A 13,041-nucleotide genomic window follows, 5' to 3' on the forward strand; every position below is an offset into this window, starting at 1 on the left:
AATAAAATATTTCAAGACTTAATGGTCTTTTCAGGGCCGGCCCTGGCCAATTTGCTGCCCTAGGCAAGATTTCACCTGGTGCCCCAGGAATTTTGTTATTAAACTTACACAGAAACAAACTGCACAGCTTTGTCTTGATTTGTCTTTTGATTTGTCTCATTTTAAATAAAGATTTACGTTTATATAGCAACATTTTATGCAGAACTCATTTAAATAAAGATTTATATGTCACTACTTTCTACTCAAGGACCTTGACAGAAGTGTAGTGGAGTAAAAAGTACGATATTTGTCTTTCAAATGTAGTGAAGTTAAAGTAAAACATCTCCTGAAAAAATAATTCATATAACATTACTAATTTAGCCAATTAAAATAAAAATACCATAAAATACTGCACAAGTTCGACTAACTATGTCATAAGCTAATTCAAATTAGCGAACTTTACAGGCATCGTTGAACTAACTTAATGCAACATAGATAAACTAATCATTACCTACCTCTGTCTTTTTCGCGTTTTTCTTCCTCTTCTCTTCTTTTTTTTCTTCCCTGGGCACCAGATGGCTTCGGTCTTTTTGACATAATGACAACTTATCAGTATCAGTGAATTCGGCCATCTGTCACTCACAATCACACACAGGTAACGGATGTTTGTTTTGTTTTTCAGCAGGGCGGGGGCGGGGGAGATTGATGCGTCACTCAGTCGGACCGGGGTGATCGGGATTCGGGAAAGCAATGTTGTAGTTTTGTCTTGATCGGACGATCGCTTTTTTTAATCCATAATATTTAAGTAGTATTGGTAATAAAAAAATTAAAATATATTCATAAAAATAATAATTTGGGTGCTCGGGCGCCCCAAGGGGTGGGCGGCGCCCTTAGCATTTGCCTATTCCGCCTATGCCCAGGGCCGGCCCTGGGTCTTTTCAAATTCCTGTATTATACATTTTTATACGTTTATGTTTTAATTTAAAATTACAATAAAGTTGTTTAATTTTGAAATATTTGGTTGAAAACATTTGAATGTCATTAAGTGTTGTGATTTTTGTTTTCAAATGACCACAGCAGGGAAATATCAACGATGGAATCTTCATCAACAAGAAGGGAAACTGGAAGTTGTAGTAAAGAACAACCTCCAAGTGAGTCGGTTACACAGAAAAAATTCAAATTCTACTCTCATATTGTTATGTTCTTGATATATTTTCATAATTGTGTGTGACTTCTGTACTGAAGGAAAGCTGAAGGCTGTGAAATCGTGTCTGGTGTGTAAGATCTCTTCCTGTAAAACTCACCTGGAGTCTCATTTGAGAGTGTCAGGATTACAGAAACACAAACTGATTGATCCTGTGAAGAATCTGCAGGATTATATATGTCAGAAACATGACAGACCTCTGGAGCTCTTCTGTAGAGATGATCACACATGTGTGTGTATGTCCTGCACTGAAGTAGATCACAAGAACCACAACACTGTTCCTATAAGAGAGGTGAGAATACTGTGTAATGTCAAGTGCTAAAATGTTTATGCTGTAACTCATCTATAAAGAATACTAACTACCCCCATGTTTAATATATCATGTTTAAATTTGCTTTGTTATGTCAGTCTGAATTTCAGGAGATGATGGAGAACCAAAGAGCAGCGCAGAAACACAATAAAGATATCATTAAAGATCTGAAGAAGGAAATCTCTGAGCAGGAGTTGATGATAGAGAATCAGAAAGCAGCAGAGAAACAGAATGAAGATGTTATTAAAAATCTGAAGGAGGAGATCACTGACCTGGAGAAGAGAAACACTGAGCTGGAGAAGAGAAACACTGAGCAGGAGAAAAGAAACACTGAGCTGAAGATAAGAAACACTGAGCTGAAGAAGAGAAACACTGAGCTGGAGAAAAGAACCACTGAGCTGAAGATGAGAAGCACTGAGCTGGAGAAGAGAAACACTGAGCTGGAGAAAAGAAACACTGAGCTGAAGATGAGAAACACTGAGCTGGAGAAAAGAAACACTGAGCTGGAGAAGAGAAACACTGAGCTGGAGAAAAGAAACACTGAGCTGGACAAGAGAAACACTGAGCTGGAGAAGAGAAACACTGAGCTGGAGAAGAGAAACACTGAGCTGGAGAAAAGAAACACTGAGCTGAAGAAGAGAAACACTGAGCTGGAGAAAAGAAACACTGAGCTGAAGATGAGAAACACTGAACAGCAGCAGAAGATCTCAAACACTGAAGATCATCTCCTCCTCATACAGGTCTGTAGATCTCTCTTGTCATACTGGCTCTTTCATCTTAGGAGACTTCATGAAGTTAAATTAACATAGCTGTCAACACTCATGTTTTTCACGGGAGTCTCCCGTTTTTCACAGCCATCTGGTGCCATAATCCCGTTTTTCAGTTATATATCATTTGAAACTCCCATGGAGTGGCTCTGTGGTTTTGTCCACTGCACATTTGTCCTCACAGGCTGTCGCGCTTTGGTAGGCGAAATAAAACAGTCGAAGTTGAGTAGAGAGGATTCTCATCTCTGAGAAAAACTTTCTTATTACACCATGTGTCCGTTTATTCCACGTCATGTTTTCCTGACGCTCGCTCATCACAGTATGTGTCCGCGCTCACTGCAGACAACAGATCATTCATCGACAGATAGATGCACTTGAGTCTAATAGCTGTTGATGTTGTTTAACTTTCTTTGCTTTAACAAAAAAACTTGAATGAAAGGTGTCGCGTTCTGCCAGCCCATTCGCACCAATTGCGTATAAATAACACGCGCTTTGCATAATCGTATAATACGGACGCCAAATTGCGATTTTGCATTTATAAATATACGTTTTTTTGCGTGCATATGATACGCCAAATAGCTTGTTTGCATATTAAACAGCTATTTGTCTCATTTACCTGTCCCCTAACCCAAACCCTAAACCTAATGTTAGCGTCTGTGCATATTATAATTTTTTCAGTGTTTCCTCTTCATCTACGTTTTAAAATGGCTGCTCTCCACCCAGGTACAAGCAAACATTGGCGTATCATATGCACGCAAAATCACAATTTGGCGTACGTATTAGACGATAATGCAACAGCGTGTTATTTATACGCAATTGGGTGCAACCAGGTTGGTTCTGCAGACAATTCTGAATAAAAACTGGTAATAAAGAGTTTCTTTCTAATATTGCCCGTTTTGTAACCATGAGCAGCTTAAAAAAATAAAAAATGCAAACACTGTAAATATATCGATTCATCCATGTAAATAATACATTCTGCTTACTAAGAAACAAAGTTGAAACCGCCGAACTATGAGACGCGTGAAGGGACAAACTACTTGTGCTTTTACAAACGGCGTTTATATGCATTTCAAGTCTGGTGTTGAGATCTCTTGTCAAATTAAGATGATACCTTGCAGATAATCATTCATGGATTCATACTCTATGTCTTAACATTTTTTATGTCAAATTTTTAAATAAAAATCTATGTTAGATATAAAATCATCAAAAGATTCAAAGCGATTTATAACAGAAGGGTGCCCTATTCGCCCTGCACAGCCGCCCAATCCATCCCCCGGATTTTGGTACACAAAGTTATTAGGTTTGTATATTAATGATATTTACTTTCGCATATTTTTTTGTAAATATTACATTTCTAAGTTTGTCTTAATTGTTCACGGCATGAATCTATAATCATTTTGTTGCTGTCAACTTTTGACACGTTCTTGAATGTACATCAGTCTGTAACTGCGGGGACATTTCAACACCTCTAAACATGACGCGACACAAAATGAAACGTGATTGGTTGCTTTACCTGTCAGTCATATGTCCTCTTGGGCAGGCCTTGGCCAAAGAAAGTGGGATAAGTTCAAGACATTCAGTATGAAAGGCTTCGGGACACTAGTGTTTGTATTACCATGCTCTACTAGCTGAGCTACAGGAACATATATTTATTTAAATACTGCATCAATGATGCAAATGAAGTTTCTTTGTGAGCAAAAAATACGAACAAATAGGACAGATTGTAGAACACTAAAAATAAGTACTGTAATTTATTTTACAGTATAAATACACTGTAAGTAAATATATAGTACGCTGTAAACTATTGTAGTTTTTAACAGTACATTTAATGTGTTTTAGAAATAAGAAGCTTGATGACTATATTTGTTTCCAGTAATATACTGTTGATTTTATGGGAATTTCACAGCAGCACAATGTGACACGACAAACGCCTTGGTTTTACTGTCTTCTCACGTGTTGTGTAGACGGGGCTTAAGAGTACAAAGCTTTTCAAATAATGTGTATAGCCAATACCAGAGAGATCCATGATGAGAGATCAGATTTTTAACACTAGATTTTATTCTGGTTATGTGCTGCACAAGATACATGTGAGATCACTGGTGTATTTTTTTTTTTAGGAAAAACATCAGAAACACTTGAGTCATCAGCAGAAGTCTTCATCTGAGCGTTCTTTTAAATTCTGGTTCCTGGTTGTGGGAGTCCTGTTTGTGTTGTCTGCTTGTTTTATTCAGACTTACCATCACATACAACGCCGTGAAGCTGGTAGGTGAAGATTGAATACACAGAGTTTATTGTTGAAACTGAGCTACAGGAACATATATTTATTTAAAAACTGCATCAATGTTGCAAATTAAGTTTCTTTGTGAACAAATAATACGAACAAATAACTGTTGACAGAAGAGTGTAAAGTTTGTCTAAATAACTCAGACTAGAGAGATCAATGTTAAATGATTTATGTTGAGAGATCAGATGTTTAACTGTAGATTTTATTCTGTCTAATCTCAGGACAGTCTGAATTTGATGTTTAGGGATGTAAAACTACACGAACGTCATAAGAAGACCTCATATAACAATATAAAACAATAAAAAACATCAATTCATAGTACATTTAAAGTTTCTGCTGAAATGCTGCACAAGATACATATGAAATAACTGCTGTCTATTTCTCAGAGATCACTGAATTGAAGAAGAGAAACAATGAGCTGGTCTTAGAGATGCAACGCTGCAAAGCTGGTAGGTGAAGATTGAATACACAGAGTTTATTGTTCTACCAACTGAGTTACAGGAACATATATTTATTTAAATACTGCATCAATCTTGTAAATTAAGTTTCTTTGTGAGCATATAATATGAACAAATAATGCAACGATTGACAGTTTTTTTAAATAAAGTATCATAGTTCAGACTAGAGAGATTCATGTTGAAAGATTCTTGTTGAAAGATCAGATTTTTGACTGTAGATTTTATTCTGGCTAATCTCAGGACAGTCTGGTGATTGTTAAAGGTGTGATGAATTAAAATCAAATTTTTAACTGAGCTTTTGTTATATAAGAGGTAATCGTTTTCACACGAACATTACGTAAGTGTCAGAACTGAAAACACTCTTGTTATTGAGATTACATCCGTTATTGACACCATGCCCAGCGAACGCCAGGTTCTGGAATGCACTTATCTATGACGACATTAATAGGTTGAACACCGCTTCTATAGAAAAATATCAACGACTACTTCTCTAGCCCCCCCACTGGTTCGCGCATTACAGAACCAGTAGCGCGGAACCAGATAGAGCGAGCATGAAATAAACAAACGTGATGTTAAAGATAGCTTAATATTGTGCCACCCCTGGTTGTGGAAGAATACAGTCACGGCATAACCTTCCTTTGTATTAGGATATTAGGAATGGGTGGTTAAAGTTTATTTTTAAAGACATTCCAGCTCATATGGGAAAAACAGCAATCTTATGTGAGTAAAACGTTTTTGTACCTAACGTTACGTCTCAAACCAAATTCACAGAAGGGTCCAACTACAAACTGCTATCCAATCAAAGCAGTGGGCGTTAACTTCCGAGTGTCTCTAATGCGGCACGCCCATTAAAACCAAGAGTTTGCAGAGCTGGGCTCAAATCCTGGGTAGAAAATAGCCTATTACTTATTGATTTTGATGTTTAGGGATGTAAAAACCACACGAACGTCATAAGAAGACCTCATATAACAATATAAAACAATAAACAACATCAATTCATTGAACATTTAAAGTTTCTGCTGAAATGCTGCACAAGATACATATGAAATAACTGCTGTCTATTTCTCAGAGATCACTGAATTGAAGAAGAAAAACAATGAGCTGGTCTTAGAGATGCAACGCCGTGAAGCTGGTAGGTGAAGATTGAATACACAGAGTTCATTGTTCTACCAACTGAGTTACAGGAACATATATTTATTTAAATACTGCATCAATGTTGTAAATGAAGTTTCTCTGTGAGCAAACAATATTAACAAATAAGTCAACTCTTGACAGAAGAGAGCAAAGTTTTTTTTAATGACATACCCTGTATGTTTTCTGTGGGTTCGATCCCAAAGGATTGCACATACTTGGAAACAAATGTATAGAATAGTGCAATGTAAGTCTCATTGGATAAAAGTGTGTGCCAAATGCATAAATGTAAATCATAGCTCGGACTAGAGAGATCCATGTTGAAAGATTCATGTTGTGAGATCAGATTTTTGAATGTAGATTTTATTCTGGTTAATATCAAGACAGTCTGGTGATTGTTAAAGTTTCTGCTGAAATGCTGCACAAGATGAAATAACTGCTGTCTTTTTCTCAGAAATTACTCAACTGAAGATAAAAAACAATGAGGTGAACTTACACTTCCGACGCTGTGAAGCTGGTTAGTGAAATTTCAAATACACTCCTCAGAGTTTAAAATATTTATAAAATATTAATTTTGAATGTGATATTTTAAAACTTATGTTTTGAACTTCCAAGACTTTTTATTGTACAAAAAACACATATAGGGGAAATTATGGGTTACATGATGACAGATATACTGTATGTTGGAAGTTTTCTTTTGCTCTTATTGTTTTTTGAGATATAGAATTGATTTAAGACATCAGTAACATTAAGTGCAAAGAACAAAATTATAATAAAAGAAAATAAGAGAATCCAAAGAGCAAATATATAAAGAGAGATTTTTGCATCCGCAGCATCCCCTGACGTTGAGCGTAATAAAAACTGAAACATTATAAAAAATAATCAAAGGCAGACGATTTTTTGCACTTTGTCTGCCTAAAAATATGGGATTGAAATAGAAAGAATATGACATCATGTCAAACATTGTTTCCAGTGGCGTATGATGTAAAGTATGTAAAGAATGGCACTGAAGACCAGTGTTCTGAACCACCTCTTACTGAAGACGCTCTTAAACCTTTTTCTATAACATTACCGATCATAAAGACATTTGTGTTCAATAAAATTGATTCAAGACTTAAAATTATTCTTTATTCATAAAGTTTAGGTTTAGGGTAAGGTTAGCTTTAATATGTCAATAAGTTGCCATCCTTTTAATATTTTTTATAAATATAATGATATACACTCTGTTATTGTATAAAGTTTAATGCACAACAATACTGAGGTGGAAAAAGTAACTCATTGTTCAAAATATGTTTTGGTTCAATCAGAAAATGGCAAAAGGTTTGTGTGATGGTTAGTTTTAGAGGTACTGTAAGATAGTGAAAGAATTTGTTTTAATGCAAATCTCTGTGTTTGCATGTTTTTGTGAAATGCTTTTACGAAAATCAGTAGAGCCCCTTCAGTTTTGCCAGTTGATCCTGTAAATATTAACACACACACACGTACGTGTCTGGTTTACTTCATATTAATGGGGGCAGTCCAGAGGTGTAATGATTTTTATGCTGTGGATATTCTATTCCCTACCTTATCCACAAATCTAACTATCAGAAAGGTTTGTGTACTTTTTATTAGTTCAGTACGATTTAAAAGCTTCGAGTGCCCATAAATTGGAGTGCATTTAGGCTTAAGTCCCAACGGGATATACAAGGTCACACACACACACACACTGATCATAGAGAACATGACGCAAAACATTTTATACAAACTGCTTGTTTATACTGCATATATAATCCATGTCAGAGATGTGCTGATGTTTTGTTGTTGTTTGTCTCTACAGTGTTGAAATCGAAGATGAAGGATTATTCATCCGCAATGTGTCAATGGATTACTTTTTTCACGTACTACAATACTTTATATTTATATACTGACACATTATTCATTAAATATCACAAACATCATCATCATCAGTTGTGATTCATCTTCTCTTATCTTTCAGTGGATGTGGATCTGGACCCTGATACAGCTCTGTCTCTGAGAGTGAAGCCATCTCATAAGATCTCATATCTACTCAAACACAGATAAATCTTTCACTGTGAAACTCTGTCCATGTTTTAATGATAATGGTAAAAACTCAGAGGCGTTGATCATTACACCTGTCAATTATCATCAATAGATTTTTATCCTTTTTGCAATGAAAGCCAATAGGTTTTGTGTTTAAGTGTTTCAGTGTTTAAAGGTTTGCTCAGACGACCATTTTCCACAAGTTGGTATGATTTATTAGGGTCTTCGTGAAATGTCTGGAACAAATTTAGCTTGAAAACACTCAATGGCTGTGTTAACGAAATCCTTCTTGCCTCGTAAAACACCCGTTTTATTGCCTTTTAGTGCCTTTCTCTTTAAATGATAATGAGTTACTGTGAACCCCACCACCCTTCTGTGTTCCGTCCGGCATGTCAACACATATGTAGTACTCCCATGTCAATGGTTTAGCTAAATTATATTTCCTGAATTCCTCTGCGGCTAGTTTCATTTTAAACATCTCAAATCATTCGCCTAGAGACTAAAAAATTTGTCACATCAAACAGCGCTCACATTGTTCATGTATGCTTTCCTAAAATCCACGGATTGGACACCTGCAGATCTCAGCGGAATAACGAGGATTTAAGTGCTTGTCATTGACAAGTTATAACATTACACACACAACGTGAAAGCTTAACTAGTAAGCTGTGAATGATTTTTCAGCATAAGCACGAATGATTTGACACATTTTAAACTAAACTAACCTGCAGTGTTCGCCCCTGTTCTTTAGCAAAACAAACAGCTTGCCGCAGCTAAACATATTAACGCACATATTGTATATATATACGGTACATTTGCATCAATTCACACTGTTGTTAAATATTACTAACAGTCTTTGAGATTTTGAAACACAAACACAAAGTTATCTCTGTCTTCTGGGAAATGACCCTCCAGGACCTTCTTGAGTGCATCTCCTTGTTAGTTGGAACTAGTGGTGGGCCGTTAACGGCGTTAAGTGAGACTCTTATCGCGCGATAAAAAAAATGTCGCCGTTAATCTATTCTCAAAGTTGGGTTGGGAGCTGGGTCTATACTACGCAAGCTATGATGACTTTCACCTTCATAATTTAGCGCGGATGTATACCAGCTTAACTGCACTGTACGGGGCGAGAACGAGATTTTTTAACTCGCGTGATTCGCGTCATTCGCGCCGCCTCATCATCTCATAACCAGGGCTTCATTCGCGCGATTCGCGCAGCAAGTAGGTCTATTGCCTCTTCGCATTAACATATAAATCACTCGCGATTGACACGCCATTCGCGTTTGGTCTGAACACAACATAACGTTACTGTGAAATTACCGCATCAAACGTGACGTGCTAACATGGATGCAGCTATGAAGCCGCCGGGTTTGCTTCAGGGAATATTAATTTTTAAGAAGCTTCCCAATGGAAACATCGACAAGACTAAGGTTGTTTGCACCTTGTGCAATGCGGAATTGGTTTAAAAAAAAAAAAACTCTCTCAACAGGTAGTGGTCTAGCTTTAGTTGAAACCAGTAACTTTGTATTGAGATCTAATGTATTATGGCTCCTGTATGACAGGTCGCTTGTTGCTCCCTCACTCTTTGTAAGTCGCTTTGGATAAAAGCGTCTGCTAAATGTCTAAATGTAAATGTACTGTAGGAGCTCTTCCAGTCTCAAGTACCACCTAAACGCAAAGCATCCCTTAGCTAATGCGAAAGTAAACACAAGTACATCTTATTGAACATAACTTATTTTCATCACCAATTATCATAGTAGAACAGCTTTCTCAAGCAGTTTGTGATGCATTTTGGAAACAGGAGATGAGCCCCTGGTCTAATGCGCCACCTGGCTTGAGAAACCCGTTCTCAAAGACTTACTTTTAGTCATTATTTGGGTAGCACGCATATTCTGAATGCCTTCGGCAGAATTCAAATGAGCCATTTTAATCTAGATTTATCTAGATTAAAAAATAATAATATATGCCCACCACTAGTTGGAACTCATCCGCAAAAAGGCAGGCTCCGTCAATGAACAGGTCTTTGTGGTTCTGCACCCAATTCCATGCTGTCTGCAGGTCTCTCACAATTGTTGGCTGTTCCTAATGAATGGCAGTACAATTTTTATATCAGCAAATAACAAATGGAACGTGTAAATTTAATCCACCACATTAAACTGTAATTAAATAGCCAATTTACATTGTAGCCTTTACATTTGTGTCTTGCAAAAAGAATATATGTAGTCATTGTTGCATCTTAGATTAAAACACAATATGTAAGAAATGGCAAATTAGCACGTGTACACTAAAAGCCCATACAACTAACTATCTAGATATATATGCCTGCAAAATGCCTGTTCCCTCCAGACAAGACTCTACTCCGCATGGCTTCTTCAAGTCACACGGAATTGAAAGGGCAGGTTCCTTTAAATGAAGAGAGTGAGATGCATATTATATAATAGCTTTGTACATGTAAAGCACAAGAACTTTTACATTACACCAAGTGGTTGTGCCTGTAAAATTCGGCCATAATTCTTACCATGATGACCTCACATTTTCTTTTCCAAGGGATGCGAAAAATTGGTCCAGACTTCCCCTAGCCATCTCTATTCCCTGTCTTGTGAAGTGGCAAAACCTCCGGCCATGGCTGTAGCAAATATAAATATAATTTTTTTTACCTTGCTGTCCTAGCAGATTATTGATAATATCATCTTTAATTTATCTTGATTTTAAAAGACATTGATACCCTTCAGTCCCAAAATTCAAATTTTATGAATGAAAGCAAACATACTGATATAAGTACTGTAAATGATGTCTCTATTAAATTGATAATTTTAACATTAATTAAAGCCATCAAGTAGGAAATATACAGAAATTGAAGGAAGTTCTCAAACACGTTACAGTCTTTAATGACTAATTATGAATTGAAATTTAAAAAAATTATCGTTAAAGCTACAGAGTCACTTTGATTTCTGATTTTCTTTTGTTCTTTGGTGAACATTAGTGACAGGAGTCACAGGAGCACAACTCCTGTGACTCTTTGGATTCATTTAAGATTTTATTTTACACTTTGAAGTCTATGCTTGATAAAATGCTTGACAAAACGGCTTTCTGGCATGATCTTGTGAGGTTTTATTAATTCAAGCACGAAAGAGAACTTTCGGAAAGAGAACAAGGATGCACTGTCTGACAGAGATTCACCGGTGCAGCCTTTAGCCCGTTACTGTACACACCATACTGGAGCTCGCGTTGCGTTTTGCCACGTGTCACAGTTTAAAAGTGATCTATCTTCATTGAACATGTGAAAGCAACTGTTTCAAATAACGCTTACGTGGTTTAAAAGCCTGTATACGAATAAGAGCGTGATTACAACATGTAAGGCTAGACAAAGGATGTCAAATCTAACGGATGCTGTGTTAAATATTTTTTCACGGGTTCATTTGAAAAAATAAATCGCTTGCATTAACGTTGACAGCCCTAGTTTTAATATATTGTCGACGAAACGATACCAATGTGTGCGTTACCCTACTATTGCATGAACTTTTATCTCGGGAAAATATCCTTAGTATCTATATGACCCGCAATCTTGCCGACAATGTGACGTTTTTGATATCTCGCGTTGTTCCGTGTGATTTGGACAATTACAGGATACGCCTATTACAAGTTCCGCCCATTACCAGTTACGCCTCTGTCTTGCAGTCCGCAATCAGACCCCACTCGCTTTTTTGGAATGATGTGCTTTAGGAACTCTCAGACATCACCCTCTTGTTTTTTTTTTTTTTTTTCTTTTGCCCAACCTTCACATCTCCATTTTCATAATCCTAAAAAATGAAAAAGAAAGATTTTTTTATATATATGACCTATTATAATACAATCCAATACAGTGCTTCACAGATACATTTAATGAAAAATAAATAAAATATATTAAATACAAGCATATCTCTCTGACATTAATATAATATCTTTACAGAGGAAACATTTATTCAATATATAATAACCCTAATGGGGCACGGTGGCTTAGTGGTTAGCACGTTCGCCTCACACCTCCAGGGTTGGGGGTTCAATTCCCGCTTCCGACTTGTGTGTGTGTGGAGTTTGCATGTTCTCCCCGTGCCTCGGGGGTTTCCTCCGGGTACTCCGGTTTCCTCCCCTGGTCCAAAGACATGCATGGTAGGTGGATTGGCATCTCTGGAAAAATTGTCCGTAGGGTGTGAATGAGTGAGTGAATGAGTGAGTGTGTGTGTGTGTGTGCCCTGCGATGGGTTGGCACTCCATCCAGGGTGAATCCTGCCTTGATGCCCGATGACTCCTGAGATAGGCGCAGGCTCCCCGTGACCCGAGGTAGTTCGGATAAGCGGTAGAAAATGGATGGATGGATAATAACCCTAAAGAGATTGGTAAAATAAATAACGTGTTACATTAGTTTGTATCTAACCTTTCTTAGTTATTTATCAAAGTATATTATGATGTTTTTCCATCTTACCAATAAAATATCCATCTTCATTTGCAAGCAAGCAGTTATTTTTTTCCATTGTATAAACCTGTTTCAGTCTCTGAGTACAATGAACCAAACTTAGAGATTCTTTTTTTTACTTTATAATTTGTTTAGCTATCAATAACAATATCTTTTGATTATAAAAATTTTTTTCACAGTACAAACATTCAGGCTTTGCTCCCAACAGACACACCACTGGATCTGAAGGTATCTCCACGTCTAGAATCTTATCTATCTTCTTTCTTAACTCTTTTACAGAAGTCCTGATTTTTTGGGCAGCCCCAAGTATGATCTCCTATATTAACACATTATCTCACAAACATTGCTGCAGATGGTTCTTTGACAAATGTAGAGATCACATAAGGTGAATTGAAAAAATATTTGTACTTTCAATTCA

At 36.7% G+C, this 13,041-nt stretch overlaps 1 protein-coding gene across 1 annotated transcript; it reads left to right on the forward strand.

Moving 5' to 3' along the window:
• Window positions 1-1,072: 1,072 nt before the first annotated feature.
• On the forward strand, window positions 1,073-8,227 carry LOC130415305 (uncharacterized). Its single transcript, XM_056740896.1, has 9 exons — window positions 1,073-1,130; window positions 1,225-1,475; window positions 1,592-2,233; window positions 4,378-4,522; window positions 4,931-4,993; window positions 6,072-6,134; window positions 6,588-6,650; window positions 7,950-8,010; window positions 8,109-8,227. The coding sequence occupies exons 1-9, from the start codon at window positions 1,073-1,075 to the stop codon at window positions 8,128-8,130; spliced, it is 1,368 nt and encodes a 455-aa protein (XP_056596874.1). The 3' UTR covers window positions 8,131-8,227.
• The last annotated feature ends 4,814 nt before the right edge of the window (window positions 8,228-13,041 follow it).

The sequence above is a fragment of the Triplophysa dalaica genome, chromosome 25 (assembly GCF_015846415.1).
Source record: "Triplophysa dalaica isolate WHDGS20190420 chromosome 25, ASM1584641v1, whole genome shotgun sequence".
NCBI lineage: Eukaryota > Metazoa > Chordata > Actinopteri > Cypriniformes > Nemacheilidae > Triplophysa > Triplophysa dalaica.